The sequence below is a fragment of the Mucor mucedo genome (assembly GCF_025094135.1).
Source record: "Mucor mucedo strain NRRL 3635 chromosome Unknown EV154scaffold_4, whole genome shotgun sequence".
Lineage (NCBI taxonomy): Eukaryota > Fungi > Mucoromycota > Mucoromycetes > Mucorales > Mucoraceae > Mucor > Mucor mucedo.
Genome location: NW_026252288.1, coordinates 322,343 through 340,774, shown reverse-complemented (window position 1 = coordinate 340,774; position 18,432 = coordinate 322,343). Strand labels below are relative to the sequence as shown.

General features: G+C 35.1%; 8 protein-coding genes across 8 annotated transcripts; 6 read left to right on the top strand and 2 right to left on the bottom strand.

Moving 5' to 3' along the window:
- The first annotated feature begins 67 nt into the window (after positions 1 to 67).
- EV154DRAFT_491716 (amino acid permease/ SLC12A domain-containing protein) lies at positions 68 to 2,223 on the top strand. Its single transcript, XM_051599590.1, has 3 exons — positions 68 to 618; positions 690 to 815; positions 888 to 2,223. The coding sequence occupies exons 1-3, from the start codon at positions 472 to 474 to the stop codon at positions 2,007 to 2,009; spliced, it is 1,395 nt and encodes a 464-aa protein (XP_051463059.1). The 5' UTR covers positions 68 to 471; the 3' UTR covers positions 2,010 to 2,223.
- A 576-nt stretch (positions 2,224 to 2,799) lies between these two features.
- EV154DRAFT_491711 (uncharacterized protein) lies at positions 2,800 to 3,382 on the top strand. Its single transcript, XM_051599589.1, has 2 exons — positions 2,800 to 3,087; positions 3,318 to 3,382. Exon 1 carries the CDS (start codon positions 2,807 to 2,809, stop codon positions 3,020 to 3,022), a length of 216 nt encoding a protein of 71 aa, XP_051463058.1. The 5' UTR covers positions 2,800 to 2,806; the 3' UTR covers positions 3,023 to 3,087; positions 3,318 to 3,382.
- EV154DRAFT_558258 (uncharacterized protein) lies at positions 3,270 to 5,370 on the top strand (the record flags this gene model as incomplete). Its single annotated transcript, XM_051605482.1, has 8 exons — positions 3,270 to 3,293; positions 3,477 to 3,773; positions 3,895 to 3,936; positions 3,995 to 4,063; positions 4,129 to 4,619; positions 4,685 to 4,834; positions 4,891 to 5,188; positions 5,248 to 5,370. The coding sequence occupies 8 exons, from the start codon at positions 3,270 to 3,272 to the stop codon at positions 5,368 to 5,370; spliced, it is 1,494 nt and encodes a 497-aa protein (XP_051463057.1).
- Positions 5,371 to 6,327: 957 nt separating this feature from the next.
- Positions 6,328 to 7,661, top strand: EV154DRAFT_491705 (uncharacterized protein). Its single transcript, XM_051599588.1, has one exon. It carries the CDS (start codon positions 6,452 to 6,454, stop codon positions 7,553 to 7,555), a length of 1,104 nt encoding a protein of 367 aa, XP_051463056.1. The 5' UTR covers positions 6,328 to 6,451; the 3' UTR covers positions 7,556 to 7,661.
- A 557-nt stretch (positions 7,662 to 8,218) lies between these two features.
- Positions 8,219 to 10,898, bottom strand: EV154DRAFT_476289 (uncharacterized protein; the record flags this gene model as incomplete). The annotated part of the gene is made up of 2 exons (XM_051598021.1): positions 8,219 to 10,025; positions 10,819 to 10,898. The coding sequence occupies 2 exons, from the start codon at positions 10,896 to 10,898 to the stop codon at positions 8,219 to 8,221; spliced, it is 1,887 nt and encodes a 628-aa protein (XP_051463055.1).
- A 299-nt stretch (positions 10,899 to 11,197) lies between these two features.
- Positions 11,198 to 11,862, bottom strand: EV154DRAFT_547290 (uncharacterized protein). Its single transcript, XM_051604748.1, has 4 exons — positions 11,799 to 11,862; positions 11,559 to 11,727; positions 11,448 to 11,499; positions 11,198 to 11,382 (listed from the first exon to the last, which is right to left on the bottom strand). The coding sequence occupies exons 1-4, from the start codon at positions 11,824 to 11,826 to the stop codon at positions 11,290 to 11,292; spliced, it is 342 nt and encodes a 113-aa protein (XP_051463054.1). The 5' UTR covers positions 11,827 to 11,862; the 3' UTR covers positions 11,198 to 11,289.
- A 2,171-nt stretch (positions 11,863 to 14,033) lies between these two features.
- Positions 14,034 to 15,825, top strand: EV154DRAFT_491702 (microtubule associated-domain-containing protein). The gene is made up of 5 exons (XM_051599587.1): positions 14,034 to 14,197; positions 14,266 to 14,376; positions 14,438 to 14,614; positions 14,676 to 14,948; positions 15,015 to 15,825. Exons 1-5 carry the CDS (start codon positions 14,042 to 14,044, stop codon positions 15,804 to 15,806), a joined length of 1,509 nt encoding a protein of 502 aa, XP_051463053.1. The 5' UTR covers positions 14,034 to 14,041; the 3' UTR covers positions 15,807 to 15,825.
- Positions 15,826 to 16,817: 992 nt separating this feature from the next.
- Positions 16,818 to 18,182, top strand: EV154DRAFT_411237 (pectin lyase fold/virulence factor; the record flags this gene model as incomplete). The annotated part of the gene is made up of 4 exons (XM_051595451.1): positions 16,818 to 17,509; positions 17,591 to 17,683; positions 17,750 to 17,938; positions 18,014 to 18,182. The coding sequence occupies 4 exons, from the start codon at positions 16,818 to 16,820 to the stop codon at positions 18,180 to 18,182; spliced, it is 1,143 nt and encodes a 380-aa protein (XP_051463052.1).
- Between the last annotated feature and the right edge of the window lie 250 nt (positions 18,183 to 18,432).

Sequence of the window (18,432 nt, the reverse complement as noted above, 5' to 3'; positions counted from 1 at the left end):
ACATCTACTTAAAACGCACCTTATTAGGAGCATTATTTGAATTTTTTGAAATTTTTTTTTTTTTTTGTGTAAAGTAAATATTTCGCACGGGTTTCAAAACTTTATTTTTTTTTAAGTTTCTTCTTCTTTTCCCAAACTAAATCAAAAATAAATAAAAAAAAACAATGACAGGTGGAAACACGGGTGATGAATCATCTTCATCCAAAGACCGTATGAGGGTCAGAAAGAGTGACAAAGTGGAACTCCAATCTATGGATCAAGCTAAAAATAATCATTATCATACTGAATTCGCTGAAGATTTGTCTCGTTCGTATTCTCGATCTACACCCCCCGGATCACTACTCTCTAATACAGAGCTTGAAAAACCTCGCTTAAAGAGAGCCTTGAAAGCCAGACATGTAAATACACATCTATTTCCCCCCCCCACACACACACACAGGCGATCCACTAACCTAGATATCATAGTTGACCATGATTTCGCTGGGCGGAACCATCGGTACAGGTCTCTTTTTGGCTTCTGGTGCTTCCATCGCTAACGCGGGTCCCGGTGGTGCTTTGATTGCCTACGGTCTCATTGGTTTAATGGTTTTCTTTATGATGGAATGTTTGGGTGAAATGGTAAAACATTAAAATACTGTCTATTTTCTCATATTACCCTGTGTGTATTCACTTTTGTTCTTTACCCATAGGCTACCTATTTGCCCATCTCGGGTAGTTTCAATAATTACGCTGGTAGATTTATTGATCCCGCTCTTGGTTTTGCTCTTGGCTGGAATTATTGGTACAACTGGGCTGTCACTGTAGCAGTTGAATTGGTAAGAGAGAAAAAAAAAAAAAGGAATGAAAATGTACGTATGTGTAACCTCACACCGCGAATCTCTGATTAGACTGCAGGTGCCATGGTGATGGAATTTTGGTTACCTAATTTCCCTAGTTACGTTTGGTCCATTATCTTTTTAATCTTGATCCTTTCTCTCAACTTGTTCTCGGTCAAAGGCTATGGTGAAGCTGAATATTGGTTTGCTCTTATCAAAGTACTTGTTGTCATCATCTTCATTATTCTCGGTATCCTCGTCGATACCGGTGTGTTGGGTGGTGTCAATTACGGTATTGAGACTTTCAAGTACGGTGGTGTCCAAGGCATCGGTGTCCTCAGCACTTTCTTAACAGCCGGTTTCTCTTTCCAAGGTACAGAACTCATCGGTGTCGCTGCAGGTGAATCCGAAAACCCTCGCAAAAACGTTCCCAAAGCCATCAAACAAGTCTTTTGGCGTATCCTTCTCTTTTATATTCTTGCCATCTTTATCATTGGTTTAATCATCCCCTATGATGACCCACTCTTGTTAAAGAGCGATGTCTCTGATATCTCCATCTCGCCTTTCACCCTGGTCTTTCAAAAGGCAGGCTTATCCGCCGCTGCTCATTTCATGAACGCCGTTATCTTAACCACCGTCTTATCTGCCGGTAATTCCGGTCTCTACGCCTCCAGTCGTACCCTCTACGATCTCGCACTTGAGAACAAGGCTCCTAAATTCTTCACTAAAGTCACAAAGAACGGTATCCCCATCTACTGTGTGTTGGCTACCGCCATCATTGGTATGTTGGCCTTTTTGACTTCCCTCTTTGGTAACGGCGTAGTCTATAACTGGCTCTTATCCATCTCGGGTATCGCAGGTTTCATTGCTTGGCTTGGTATCGCCGCCTCGCATTATCGCTTCAGAAAGGCTTATGTGGCTCAAGGATACAAGGTCGAAGATTTGCCCTTCAAGGCACGCTTGTTCCCTATCGGTCCCATCTTCGCCTTCGGTATTTGTTCATTTGTGTTGGTAGGTCAGGGTTACGATACCTGGATGGCAAGACCTTTGGTAGCTGCTGATATCATAGCCTGTTACATTGGTGTACCCGTCGTTGTCATCTTGTTCGTGGGCTATAAGGTCATCATGAAGACAAAACTGGTTCCTTTAGAAGAAGTTGATTTAGATTCTGGACGTGAAGAAATCATTGCGTAAGTTTTTTTTTTTTGGTTGTATAAGTGAAAGTGGGGGTGCGTCATGCTAAACCCTTTTTTTATATATATAGTCATACGATTGAGATGGAGGATCGCAAACAATATGATCCTTTAGAAGGTGTGAGTATCCTCAAACCTACTACTTGGAAACGCGTGCCTCATAATTTGAAATCTTGGAGAGATGCCTTTAATAATTAATCTTTTTTTTTTTTTTTTGTCTTTTTCGCTCTCTTCTTGTGAATACACTACCCTCTCTTTTTTTTGTAAATAGAATAAAACCCAAAAAAATAATTACATACTACAATAGTTATCTTTTTTTTTTTTTCATCACCCCTTTTTTTTTTTTTTTTTTTTTTTTTAGCCTATAAAGCTACACACGTATCAGCCATTCTCAGTCGAGGAAAGCTTTAGTAGCACGATCATGACACAAAAGAAAAAAAAACATAGATTTAATATGTACAAATGTTAATATAAAAAAAAAACTGTCCGTGGGGGTACATTACAGTTAGACAACACGTGTCGATCTTTGAAATCAGTGATACCAGTTTGTAGTGTAAAGTTTCCTTTACTTTTAACCTTAATCGGGACGAAAAGAAAAACCCCTTCTACTTTTCTAACAAGAAAACATATCATTCGTCAACCAATCCAAGCTAAGGCAGTGAGATAAAAAAAACGGATCAAAAATTTCAAATGATGACGCAATTATAAAAAAAAAGTTGGCTTTGCATCATCATTCTAAAAATCATGCAGCCAAGAAATTTGGCGTTTTGCTTTCTTTGCTTTCTTTATCACTGTACCATGAGCATTAATTATTTTTATCATACACCTGGAAGAAAATGGAATCTAATAGAAGCCATTTCCCTTTATGATTCAAGCATATCTTTTGGCTCTTTTTTTGAGCTTTTATCATGTATAAAAAAAGATATAGTCACAGTTGGCCAAACACAAACATCAATGAAGAAGTATCAGACAGCACCTCTTAATGATATCAATGTAAATTTATTTTTGGCTTGATAGTTCTTCTCTGACTATATTTTATTTTTCAATTACAGTGCATCTATTTTATAATGAACAATTTTCGTTAAAACGGACATTTTCAGAACTAAAAGGTCCGTTTTTTACACTGGTGATTTTCATATTTTCTAACAGAGGAATCTAATTTATCCCGGGAAAACGTTTAACCGGGATATATCTGATAGATTTTTATGAATTTTTGCACTGTAAATCACCTCCCGGACATCTTTGGGTCTCGCCACTGTAAATGGCAAATTTTGTTTTGCCATCTGTAAAAAATTTTGTGTGGAAAGAAAAAAATCGGGCTCTATTAGTTTATGAAGAACTCTCTAATAAAGAAGATAATAGAGCCAGATTTTTGATACATGTCAAATTCATCGAGGAGATAGCGTTTTCCTTTTTTTTTGAAAAATCGGAGCCAAAAATTGTTCATTATAAAATAGATGCACTGTAGAAACTCCTGAATCTAAGTTTTTATAAACATTATGGCCAACAACAGTCTGATAGTGATGCTGAGGAACAAGTAGAAAGTGAAAATCATGAAAATACCACAGAGACACATAATAATACCCAGAAAAATCAAGAAGATAATGGTTCAAACGTTGCATCTGCATCCGCGTCTACGCCTAATTCTGACTCTGTCTCTGCTCCCAACGAGCTAGCTGGTTTCATTAAGGTTTCCGATACGTTTAACAACAATGGATTAGTAAATTTTTCGACTTCAAGCATTTCTGTTGTCGACAGTAGTATAGTAAGTATATAAGAACAGAAATACAAGCGATCTTTTTGTTCAATTATTTTTTTAGCCAGGAAAAAAACGAAAATCAGACGATGTTGACACCTCCCAAAGTATCAATAAGAATTATATTTAGGATTATCAAACGGAAGATTTAAGAAGTGTAGATACCAATTGGGTAAGGCCTTTTTATATTACAAATGATTGATGATAAGCCTAAATCTTAGTGTCTTTAGACAAACACTGAACGCGACATTCCTGTTACAGACACTTTAGCAGCTTTTCAAAACAATTTGAATGACAATGTCAGTTGGCAAATTATTCCATATCATTTCATACTTTCATTAACCCTTTCAAGTATATAATGTAGTGTGAGCTACGTCTAACTGAAGGCAAGAACCAATACTGCTTCGCTACACCAACTAGTGAAACCGAGAGTTCGCACAAGCCTAAATTGCGAAAAACCCACCTTGACACATTGAAAAAAGTATTTCACTTTGGTACTTCTTTTTCCTCAACCAATCCTTTGACTAAAAGTGAATACCAAGCATGCGAAAACGAACAAAAGTCAAACAAATCACTCCGATCGCTAAATTTGGTCGGCTACTTGGGCTCTTTGTTGGGCGATGAGCCTTTTGATACATATAACCAAATGCTTTGGTCTTTCAAACCTGGTCACATTTTAACGCCTCAATCAGAAGCATTTTTAGAAGTCATCAAATATAGTCTTTGCTCATTTCACTTAGTCTGTCGAACTGTGCCTGAGTTTAAACAAAATCATGAAAGAACTCACTTTGTTGAGAATTTTATTCCATCTTTAATGGCTTTGACAAAAATTATTGGATTCATTGAATTCAAATGGTAAGAAAAAAAAAGGAGAGATAGAGAAGAAGGTAACTTCTGTATTGATGTTTTTTTCTTCGTAGGTGTGAAACCCCCTTTTTAGCCTCAAGCTGTCTGAATCTTAAATACTATGACTATGATCTTCGTGCTGCCCCTTCCAACAAGTTTATTGATGCCCTTGGTATTATGAAAACTCAAAACAATATGGAACTTATAATCGTGGAAGCGTCAAGGTAGTATTATCAAATTTGATCTACAGTATCTTCATTCTTACTTAAACATATTTTAGTGGTGCTATAAAAGAAGATACAACGCATACCATTGAAGACTCGCTAAAAATCCTTGAATGTAGTGCATCTGCTTTGAAAAAAGAAGTTGCTCATTATAAAAATGCCTCCTTGAAAACATTTAAAATGCTCAAGGTTTATTCATTGCAAATAATTAGGACTCAAGTCACTCTGAGTGAGATGTCTCTGTATGACAAAAATCACTGGAAGTTTATTGAAAAAAGGTCTGCTAAATTACCAACGAACTGGAATGATCGGCTTTGTTTTGTTCAGTATCTTGAACTTTTAGCAACTTTGTTTGTATGTATACTGCAATCGCAAATATGAAGGTTTATAGGTACTCAAACTTTTTTATATAGGATGACATTCTTACACCACAACAGGTGCAAAAGCAACTAGTAAAAGAAAACCTTGGGCTCGTTGAATTTAGTGGGCCATCTGTCGAATCAATTAGCCAAGAAGCAATTATTCTTCTAGAGTGATACAGGCTCCAAGAGACCTCCTTTCATTAAAATACTCATGGTATATCTTGGTCCATACTAGTATGAAACAGTAGCATGTTTTGATGCCATCTTACATCAACTTGAATAGCTTAATAAAAAGATTGTATTTAAGTAGCCGATTCTATTTCCATTGCAGAAAAAAAATTAAATAAAGGGTTTTCATTATCATGAATAATAGTCCTATCCATCGCTCTTCTTTTGTTGTGGAATCTTGAACAAAAGAGGCTATGTGCTTATTAAAGAATAGTACTGGGTGAAGATTAAAATCAATAGTAAGAAGGAATTCACAGGATAAGGAGAACAAGCTCAGGCCTGGAATGGCTGCAGCCTGATAGGCGGTTACTGTCAGCAATTGCCAAGGCATTATTGTACCCTCAAAAGAATTATGATACAGGAATATCAACAAAGAAGTAAGAATTGAAATGACTATTTCATATTATTTTATTTTTACAGATAGACTGACCCACGTTTTTTTTATTCAGACGTCTTTAAACATAAATTGTATCCAGTGTTCTGTCAGTTGTTTTTCTAAATACTTCAATAAAGAGCCTTTGTAATCAATTCGACCAAAACATTGGTCAATTTATTTGCAAGAAGTTGGTTAATTTATTTTCGAAGAGATGGTCAAATTAGCCTCAAACATTTGGGTAAAAGAGTCCTTTTTTTGGTCAATTTAGCCTGGCCAATCTTTTTCAAAAAAGTGGTCGGACTTTTCAAACATTCGGTAAATTGAGGGTGGAAGCACTGTAATCCTCAGAACGACCTAAATTAGGGAATTCTATAAAAAAGTACTCACTCAAGACAAAGGGAAAATGGGATCAGCTGGTGGTTTTTAGTGTTTCACAGTTTGCTGCGACGGGGTGATCACATAGAAAGATTACCGGTTATGTATTACAGTTACTTTGGTTTGTATTATTCATTTCATTTCTTTTGATTATTCATCTATTCATAGTAATTATGTATAAAAAGAAAAAGAAAAAAAGCATCTTTCCCTTATTATTTTTTTCTTAATTTATTAATTTCTTTAAAAATTACTACCACTTCTAAAACTAAAACAAATATGAGCCCTCAAAATCTCTTTACCCCCATCAAAGTTGGTAACAACTTACTTAAACATCGTGTTGTTCTTAGTCCTTTAACTCGTTTCAGAGCAACTGCTGAAGCCGTGCCCACCAAACTTATGGAAGAATACTATCAACAAAGAGCGAGTGAAGGTGGACTCTTGATTGCTGAAGCTACATTTATCGATCGTCTTGCGGGTGGCTATCTCAACGTACCTGGTATCTATAACCGCAAACAAATTGAAGGTTGGAAAAAAGTGACCTCGGCTGTTCATAAAAACAAGGCCAGTATTTTTCTTCAACTCTGGCATTTAGGTCGTGTAGGATCCAAGACCCTGAATCCCAATGGAGAACAAATTGTTTCTGCCTCAGACATTCCTATCACGGGTACACCTTTGGTGCTTAAAGAATATGAAGTCCCTCGTGCACTGGAGATTCATGAAATTAAAGAAATTATTGAGCAGTACCGACAAGCAGCTTTGAACGCGGTGAAGGAAGCTGGATTTGATGGTATTGAAGTGCATTCCGCAAGTGGATTTCTTCCCGATCAATTCATCAATAAAAATAGCAACAAGCGTACAGATAGATATGGTGGATCAATCGAGAATCGTAGTCGGTTTGTACTCGAGTTGATAGATGCACTTGTGGATGCTGTGGGAGAAGAGCGTACGGCTATTCGATTTTCGCCTGATAGTGAATTTCATGATATGCAGGATGACACGACCTTGGAGACTTGGAGTTATATTACACAACAACTTCAAAAAAACCATCCTCAATTAGCTTACCTTCATTTTGTTGAACCTCGTGGAAACTTTGTGGGAGATACAAATACGGTTTTTAAGGATTCACTTCAACCTTACCGCGATATTTGGCAGGGTCCTTTTATTGCAGCCTCTGGCTTTTCGACCACACGTGATTATGCCCTTGCCTATGCTGAAAAGACCGGTAACTTGATTTCATTTGGTCGTGCGTTTATTGCCAACCCTGATCTTCCAGCCCGTTTGCAAAATGGATGGGAGTTAAATCAATATGATCGAAGCACATTCTATACTAATGGAGCCGAAGGATATACAGATTATCCCTTCTACAACAGCAAAGAATAGTTTTGTTTACTTCTGTCAATTCAGACATTTTTAGATATTTTTAGATATTTCTTTTCCCCCTTTTATCAAATTAATAAATAACATATATTTCATCACTTTCTTTTAATATACTGTGCGTATATACCTATGAATAGCACAACTTTACTAAAGAAAGATTACTTTAGTGATACTACTGGAAGTAAATTGCTTGAATGATAATTTTGAACTTTCGGGAAGTTGTACATAATTTAAGGGTACAATCAAGATTCAGGGAATCACCTAGAAAAGAGAGGTTTGTATCACGTTGAACAAAACTAAATAATATAGCTAAGCCAAACACATGGTGTTAAAAAGAAAGGGCCCGAAGACGGTAAAGTTTTATGTCGTCGTGTATTATAAAGTTAGTCTTGGTTTTTACCAAAAAGAAGTGGCTGTGACATTAACAATGGTGTTATACCGTGTAACCTATACAATAGCGCTCATACCAAAGGACCATTTGCAACGATCACAGAAGAATAAAGCTAGAAATTTAAAAACACTTAATTGTAGACATCCCCATTTATATACTTGGCTGTGACGCTTATGCACATCATTAATCACATAAAGAAAAAAAAAATGAGCACACAACCAATGTTTGCAAGTAAAAAAAAAAAAATAGCTTTATTCCGGAAAATTGAAAGTTCTTTAGTTTTCTACTACTGGTGCCTTTGCCAAGATGAGTTGGGCATCTTTGTTTCTCCACGCTATATCAACATGCAATTTTTTCCAGGTCGGATCCCACTTCTCTGCTAGTTCATTGTAATCTTTCCATTGATGACCTTGCTTCCCGTCTTCCCATGAAAAAACATAGTAGTGAACTCCTTTGATATTAATTTCGATCGTCTTCAAATCTTCATGATAAAAGAAACATAGTCTTAAACTCCTAATTTCGGATAGTAGTATACTTCCGCTTAAAGAAAATTCAACGAGTAGAGGACATGACTGAATCACAAACTCCATGACTTGATTCAGCTGTTGCATGGTTGAATTTATTTCGCAATTCAAAGTGAGATACAACTTTTGGATTTTACTTCTGATGATAGAAACCATGGCTACGTTTTCTTCTCCATTAAAATGGACGGAATCCAAAGATAAGACTTGAAGTGAAGGTAGCTTTTGAAGCAATTTGATAAGTGTACTCTGAAAAATAGTACAGGTGATATCCAAATTGTACAAAGATTCAAAATGTAAAGATAACCCAAAAACGATGGAATCTAAAATTGAGCTGTGCTTGCCAATGACACCACTCTTTGAATTAATCTTCAAGTGACATATAGTTTTTGCTTGTCTTGACACTTTTACAATGTTCAACTGCATTCGAAGAGATGTTAACGTATTTGTATAAAGATATAATGTTTTTAGTTCAAATTCTCTGGCATCTAGTGCATCCATCATTTGTATTGTAATGGGGTGAAGAAAAGCATGGTATTCTGTGGTATTTAACTCTTTTTTAATCATAGTAAGAAGTGGTTTATGAAATTCGCTTATTTCAGACAAGTATTGGTTTCCAAATCCTTTTAGATTGATTGCAGCACCATTATATTTGCACCCTATATAGACGAGCCATTTTGTCATTGTATCTTTTAAATCATTCTGTAAGTCATGTATTCCTGAAATGTCATGATAGAAAACTATGGAGAGCTCTGCAACTGTGTTTGCTGTATTCGATGTAACTACCTTGCCATTGTTGTCTAAAATCGACTCATTGTCTGTGCTGATCAACCAATTGTCCGTGGAACCACCAGAAATAGCAATATAGTTTAAGTGTAATGTCTTTAATTTGGTTGTATTAGCATGTAGCTCCTCCATATCAGATAAATCTAAAACAGGACATATCATAACTAAACGGTCAAGAGAAGGAGCGTTTTTAATGTTGTCGATGAGAGATTTAACAATTGGACGGAGTTTTATTGTTGTTTGGCTGCCAAAATAATTGTCTACATGCAATGACGCAAAGGAAATTTCGACAGTAGTCAAACTGTTTAGTGACGACGATTCAAGCAACATTGTCAAAAAAGGAAGTCTTTCCATTCTGATATTGATAGTTTTCAGCTGGTTCCATTTTCTAAGTTCACGCCGATAAATGAGTGGATGAGGGGGATTCTTGATTGATATATCATCATTTTTAATTCTTTCTTCTGTTGTCCGAATATCTTCCGTCCAGTATAAGTGCTTTGTATTGGGGAACTGTCTTGACAACAAAAACATAGTTACAATATCAATTTCGCAGCTTTGGATAGTAAGACTTTCAACATGGTTCCCAAATTTTGGTTTTCTGTCAAATAGATCAAGAGCCTTGTTAAAGTTGTTGTTGTCGCAAAAATTAAGCTGCTTGTATAGATAGTTTTCGGTCATAAGCTTGTACCATTTTTTACATACAAGAATACACTGGAGTTTATCCTTGATAGAAGATATATTTGAGAAGACTGTAATAAGGTCGTTTGCTTTTAATCTATTCATTTAATAATAAAAAATTGAAAGTGATTAGTTTAAAAGAAGAAAGAAAACAAAGGTTTTTTTTATTAATTCAATTGTGGTTGATTATAATGCTGGAATCAGGATATACTTAATTTAACAGGTTTGTGACAACATTTAAGATAGAACAGGTCTATCCATTTGATTAAATCATTTTCTCGGGCTTATAATTGGCGACTGAATACATCTGAAAAATACATTTCACGAATTATTTGTAAGAAAACCAACGGAAGCATCATTTATTCGCTTTGGTTGCTGTTAAGCTTATTACAGAAATAATGCATTTTCAAATTCTCTTTTGGCGATTCCATTGGACATCTATAGCTTTTTCAAAAACCGTGTGTTGTTAAAAAGTTAGACCGACAATATCCGTAAAAAAAATTGGACCGATGTTTTTTACACGATGGCTGTTGATCTTTCCTTATTTAGAAGGACCTCTTCGATTTTTTTTTTTATACGATGGCTGTTGATCCTTTTTTATTTAAAGACCTGTCTAATTTTTTTTTCGTACTTGGGCTGATGTTCCCCTCTTTCAAAAAAGTAGTGCTAACCTTGATCCCTCGGTTTGCCATGAGATGCGGGATTGATTGGTTGAAACGGAGTCTCAATATGTGGATTTATGCAAGACCTACTACAATGGTATGCTGTCAATAGTTCATACAAAAAAAAAAAAAAAAGGTATGCTGTCAAGATCTAGAGCATATGTCTCTCTTTTGTAGTTTCGACACTTGAAGAATGAATCTGCTATTGCATTTTATTCATGGATATACTTGTTCTTATTAATGGTTACTTTAGGTGATGAGGCAAGTTTGTTTTGAATCCGTGACTGACAGAGATAGTACGCCATCATGGTGATTAAAAATCATCCTTCTTCTAATGAAATATGAGACTTATCTATCGACTGAATATGATTTTACAAAGAATGACTATGTAATGGCTACAGTGTTTTAAAGCGTGGTATACCAGATTGTATTTTTACTTCATATGGTTGCCACAGGGTGACACACCCTTATAAACACCCTTCGGCGTTTTTTAAGACAGCAACCAGGTCAATCCATTCTAATACGATATCACATGAAGGATATATGCACAAAATGTCTTTAAGAACACTTTGGAAAAAAAAATTTAAAAAAAAAAGAATTTGCCTTTGAATATTTATCATTGATTTATTAAAAATAACAAAACGACAATGGATAGACAATGGTAAAAGGTTCATATTTAAGAAATCCACGACTTTTTTTTTATTTGCTATTGTTATAGTCTTGACTATGAGTATCCATTTTAATATCCATGTTGGTGAGGAGTAATGATATAGCAGCTATTTCTTTAGACGTCTGTCCATCAATTTTGTATTAGTTATGGATAATATGGGATGAAAACAAGAGTTTATTAAGGTTACCATTTCAGCATATTGATTCAGAGCTTTGCCAAGATACGATAAGACAATTTCCCTTTTTTATAATCAATAATTTAGTAAAGTTATAATAAAATTTTTTTTTATCACCCGTACTTGCTAAATCCTTTATCCCACGCATTAGCAATAATAAGAGCCATCTCGATTTTGGCACGATCATGATTAAAGGTTTCTCGTAACCGATAATACATAAGCCGGATGTCTCTGTCAAAGTTTTGAAAGAAAAGCCCTAATTCTGGCTTAAGTACCCTTTGTAAAGCAATATCTAAAAAGGATTTATCCTTTATCAGCATCATTTACATGTTAGCCCCCCACCCTTTTTTTGCGCTATCTTACACTCTTCCATGGTATGTTTTTTCCTCATTTTAATTTTTTTTTGAAGAAAAAAAAGAAAGAATCTCCCTAATTTCTTGTAGCTTTTACACTTTCTATGATGCAAGTCCCGAATAATTACGAAATCAATTGTTTTTGTGGAACATGAGCGTTTGAATCATTTGAAAATAATTTAAAGGCTTGCTCTACTAAAGTCTCAGTAAAAAAAAAAGAACAGTATTCAGGAAAGTGTCTTTTATTTAAAAGATGAAGGTGTGTTCGGGAGAGAAAGATTTATCTACTGCTTGAAGGGATCAAGTTCTTCACGATAGTACTGTTAAATATTATAAACAAAACAATGCATATGATTAGATATGGTTTATATTTACCACTGATTACTGCGCAAAAAAAAAAAAAAAGAAGAGACAACCATAATACATAAATTACGTGTAGCTATTGATACAATCTTCAAATCAGAGTTAATACATACGGTCTTTACTATATATGTGTTCCTATCAAAGACTTCTTATATAAATATGCCATCCCACTATATATAAATGCTGTATATAAATGTGAAACACGCCACCAAATGATCGACAAAGATAAAACTTTTTGTTGTTGTTGTTTATATATATTGGTCGGGACTTTATTTATTTTGGTACGGATATGAAAATGGAATATAAGCTACCTAGGTAATAGGAAATGGTTTTAATCAGGTGAAAGTTCTTATCCAAAAGATATATAAGAAAGCTGTAATATCCGTTGTCTGCATGACAATGTTTAAGATATTGTTTTATTAAATGCTTAATTTGGTCGTTTATACAAAAGAGGAGTTCTTGTGGTACATCAATAGTTAACATTTCATGCAAACGCCAAATTTGAATACAGGGTGATAACCAATTTGACCTGTTCCCTTTTAACTTAAAAAAAAATAGGGCCAACATATGTCATACATAAGATGCCATACTTGTCTCATATAAATACCCCCGAATTCATCATTTGATAAGAAGAAGAAAAAAAAGGCAATACCCAATATACACTCCTAAATAAATTTTAAGGCATTTTTCTTTTTGAGAGATAGATTGGAAGTTTAATCTATTACTGGTAAGAACCGTTCATTACCAAGGAGAAAAAAAAACCAATAGAGTTTTCATCAGTGGAGTGACGTTTTAAAAGAAACGTACTGAGAACAAAAATTATAAAAAAGAAATCTTATTCCAACAATAAAGTGGAGTGGAGGTGGTGTAATGATCTGGGGGTACTTTTACAAAGTATAATTCAGCCTTTTAACCGTAATTAATGACACGATAAATCAAGAGGATTATACGAATACTTTGGATCATGATTTTTATGCCTGGTTCAAGGAATTTCCTAAAAAAAAAAAGGAGGATAAAGACTTTATCCTACAAGAAGACGGGGCTTCGTGCCATACTAGGGTTTACGCACGGTGATGAAAACAGACCCATCAGATTGCGGGGTTTGAGTACTGGCCTGCCCAAAGTCTAGACTTAAACCCAGTTGAGCATCTCTGGGTGGGCCTTAGAACATCAGATTTCTGAAAGAAGATCTAAAGTAAAAAAACGTGAAAGGTTTGAGGGCTGTGATAGAGGAGAAATGGGAGCAAATAGACATTTCGCTTGCCCATCGTTTAGTGGGAAGTACGACGAGTCAATGTCAGGCCGTGATTGATGCTCTAGGAGGCCCCACCAAATATTAGACTTTTTTTTTTTTTTTTTTTTTTTTTCGTATGCCTCTTATGATTATCTATTACTATTTAAATTTTGACATTGATTCCTTATTAAATTTGATCGAGAATTATATCATCGAATGATTGCAGCTAGAAACAGAAAGAGATTCTAGTATCCACCCCCAATTAACAAAATAAACTTTCCCATAAATAATCACATTACATAATAATCATAAGATTCGTAAACAAAAAAATAAGGTAAACAATCGTAGAAAGCATGGCGGATGCTCCCTTAGTTTTTTTTTCTTTTGAATAAAATAGATTGTAGCTTTGACGCTGTTTTTTCTTTCAATCATTTTATTCCATTTCCAAAAAAACCCTATTTACAACAAGTGAAAATAGAGCAATATTTTTGAGTAAAAATCCCCCCCCCCCAAACTCACATGTGTGTAACTGTAATTTCAGTGGCCATAAACAAAAAAAAAGTTACCCACAATTCGAACATGAATTTGCTTATGTACACAATAAAGTATATATATATGGATGTTTTACTCCATCTTTATCATTATACACATCAAGTATGAACAACACAATCGACGACCAATTATCCATGTCCGATGTCTCCTTGCTGGGCGGGACCAACTCACCAACTGTCTCAACCAATGGCGAATCAAGTCAAAGTGGCTCAAGAAAAAGAAAGGCCGTTGCCATTAAGTCTCTCAGAAGTCAGGAGAAGGTAAAGTTATTATTTTTATTTATTTACAAGCACATATAATCTTTTTACTGACCCAAAAAAAAAAATAGATCATTGATAATTTAAAAAAAGAGAACTTTGACTTGAAACTGCAGCTAAATTTCTTGATGGAACGACTGAACCAAATGTCTCCAGAAAACTGTGAGAAATTAAACCAAGAAGTAAGCAGAAGAAGACGAAAAAAAAAAAAGCTGTGCTCCTGGTTACTGATATTGTTTGTAGAATATTAAATTAAGAGCAGGCGTTCAATCACTCTCTGCAGACTTAAAAGAATCAAAGGAAATAATCTCTGAACTCAATGAAGAGATTAACGATCTGCAAAATCAGCATGAATGTCCTTCCTGTAGTAATCAGTCGGACTCAGAGTCAGCCGAAAACGAGCTGGAACAATTAAAAGAGGTAAGTTTTCACAGCATGAGGGAATTATGACGTAACTATAAATCCATGAATAAATGAATAGGATCTGCAAGATAAAGAAGTCGAACTCCAAAACAAAAGAGATGACTTCGACCGCTTAAAGACTCACTTGGACCACATATACGCCGATTATGACGATTTACAAAACGAGTACGAGATCCTGAAGAAGAAAGCCTCGTCAAACCCATCAAGTGACAACCAGACAGATGATTTAATCAAAGCAGTTCAAGAATTGGAAGAGGACAACGAGAAATTAGTTGCAGCCCTCCAAAGTAGAAACCAAGATGTCGCTGCTTTAGATGCCGAAGTAGAAAAGGTTAGTGGTAGCCGTAGTCATATATTTCTACACTTTTGACTCTCTTTTCTAAACCTTATTTATTAGCTTTTATCACATTTGGATGAAAAGGGTATGGATGGACCCGTGAATAAAAAGGGTGTGGGTGGGCCCGTGAATGAAAGGGGTATGTGTGGACCCATGAATGAAAAGGTGATCAAGCTGGAAGAAGCTTTACAAGAGAGAGAGGAAGTAATTCAGGAGAGAGAAGACGAGATCGATATCCTCAAAAAAGAACTTAAAACAGTAACAGAATCACACGATGAAGACATCAAAGCCTTTGAAGAACATATGGCTAAAGCCCAAGCCGAGTTCAACGAGCAAAGGCAGTTGAACCAAGAACTAGTCGAGGAACTTGAAAACACCAAGAAGTATTGCCAAGATGACCTCACGAAACAATACAACGACATGATTGTCTCTATTAGAGAGCGAGATGTTCGACTTGCAAGCTTACAAGGTAACTTCGAGCAACAAGCAGACACGATGGAAAGAGAAAAGGATTTGTTGCTGGAAGATATAGTAGAATTGAAAGACACAATTCATGAACTATTCGATGCATTGAACAGGCAAGAAGAGAATGTCATCGAATTAAAAAACCAAGTGAGAAGGAAGGAAGAAGATGTCAGAAGACGTCCTAGTTCTGAAGAATTTGCTAGTACAATACAAAGACATCAAGAAGAACTAGATGCTATTCAACGAGAAAGGAATGAAGCAAGAGATGAGAACCAAAGCCTTCAGGCTGGTTATCGTGATATGGAGAAGAAGTATCACATAATAAGAAAAAAGAAGTACTTATTAACAAAACTTCTGGAAGAGCACCAAATAATAAACTGTGCATAATGTTTTTAGTTTACATGAAGACAGTAGAGTTTTTTTTCTTCTTTTCTTTTTTAGGTGATGTACAATTTTAAATTCAAGCAGTTTCAACGGAAGCCTAAACACTAGATGTAAAAAAAAAAAAAAAAAAGAGGTGTACTTGAGTGAAACCAAATGTATAACCAAGATATTAAAATTTAATTGATTGAAAATTGACATCAACAAACGGGAGGGTCCAGACCGAATACATTAAAACATTTATTGAAATATCGAGTATGTCTTTGTTAGGATACCTTCCCACATACACACACCCATAGGGATCATTATTTATGTAAATAGAATCAATGCTTTTTCTCAGTGCTCAAAAGGATTTTCAGGTCATTCCCTTTGGATGAGATTAGTCTATATTGCATGACATGTAAGTCTAACAAAATACACGAGCTTTTGGTTGCATTTTTTTTTTTTTTAAAAAAAAAAAAAAAAGTTCAGCTACACGATGAAATCGGGGGAAAGAGCTAAATGAAATGAAAAGAGGTTTCAAGCGATTTTGGTCACGATTATGCAGAGTTATTTAAATTCATTTTTATAATTTAATTTCAAGAAATTGTTGTATGAAAATACATAAATACACTTTTTATTATTGTAATAAAATAATACGCAAAAATACGTTAAATCACTTACTAGAATAAGTGCGATTTTTTTTTTTATACATTAGCCGATTCTTATTATTCACTTCTTCGTTCATTGAAAAAGTCTATTCCACTTTAATTAACTATAAAAGCATATAATTTGTCCTAATAAGTGCAATTTTTTTTAAAGGGCGTACAAAGTGAAATGAATTGCAGCAAGTGGTGATGAAATCCCGTATTTCGTTTATAAAAATGATACATAAGTAACACCAATTTTAAGTACTGCAGATGAGATCTCCCGAATTTACATATCCCGATGATTGCAATTTTTAATATAAAAAGGGTGTAGGTAAGGGGAGACAAGTAAAGCTTCATCATCTTTTATTTCTTTTATTACCTGTCACATATGGTACATTTCCTCTCCTTTGGTTTATCCATTATTGCCTCATTGGTTTTATCCTCTACGGTGACTGCTGGTCCCACTTGCAATGTCGCGAAAAGTAGTTCTGACGATGCCATTACGATTGCGCAAGCTTTTAATAACTGTAAGAATGGCGGTACGGTGAATTTCCCCAAGGGAACAACGTACTACATCAAGATACCTGTGGATGTTCAAGGGTTAAGTCATGTCACTGTCAATTTCCAAGGACAGATTGTGTTACCCGTGTTCAACAAGAGTTTCAAGGGAGGAAATGCCTATATTTCAATCAAGGGAGATCATATTAATTTCTCTGGTGGGGGTACAATTGTGGGTAACGGACAGACGTGGTGGGATATCAAAGACACAACAGCACCAACCGTACTTCGTATCGGTGCTACGAATTCTGATTTCGGTAACTTTAATATTCTCAATTCCCCTAGAGCACATTTGGGTATGACGAATTGTGATAATGTGGTACTTCATAATGTGTACTTGAAGACGGTTTCGACCAACAGTAATTTGGCCAAGAATACGGATGCCTTGGATGTGTCATCTTCAAAGAACATTATTTTTAAGGACTCGAACTTGTTTGTGGGTGATGATTGCACTGCTATCAATGGTGGTGTGACGAACATGACGCTTTCTAATGTTCATTGTACTGGTGGTCATGGTTTCAGGTAAAAATTAATGGGATAAATATAAAATAGATTGCTTCTTTTTTTTTAGCTGATATAAATACATGTGTTTGCGTTTATTAGTGTCGGTAGTCTTGGTAAAGGAGGAGCTACTGAGTACGTGAAAGATATTTCTGTTGTTAACAGTGTCTGTACCAACTGTCAAAATGGTCTCAGGTAGCTTCTATAATAAAAAAAAATGCATACTTGGATATTAACTTTTTCTTTTTTTATATATAATAGAATTAAGACATGGAGTGGTGGAAAGGGAGCAGTTCAGAATGTAAAGTTCAACAATGTCCAACTCATTAATGCCGATAACCCTATTGTTGTTACTACACATTATTGTGATCAAAACCAAATGGCATACTGTCAAAAGAGTGATAGCACTTCTTTATCCATTACTGGCGTTACTATTAGTGGTATCACTGGGTAAAAAGAAAAAAAAAAGATCTCTAAAATAGATTGGTTGTTAACCTTTTATTTTTTTCGCAAAACAATACATAGATCTGTCTCATCTGCTAACCAACCTATTGTCAACATCAATTGTTCTTCTGGAGCTCATTGCAGTGATTTCTCTATCTCTGGTGTTACTGTCAACAAGGCAGCTAGAACCCCCAAAAATATTTGTACCTATCTTGATAACTCTAGCAAGATTGGTGTTTGTAGTCAATAGAATAATTTGCGTTCAATTTAACTTTTTTTTTCTAAAAAAAATAAAGAAATTTCTTCTATTTTATTATTAAAAAACAGTTGTTTTTGGTTGACGTTGGATGATACAGCTATTTTAGCGCGAAGATGGAAGCTTTTGTCGTAGACATGTAATAACAAATGGCTGTATGTGAATCCCATTTAATACTAATAACAATAAAGATATCGTTTGGACTCACCGTAATTCCCTTTCTTTTTTTTTTTTTTTACAAAAC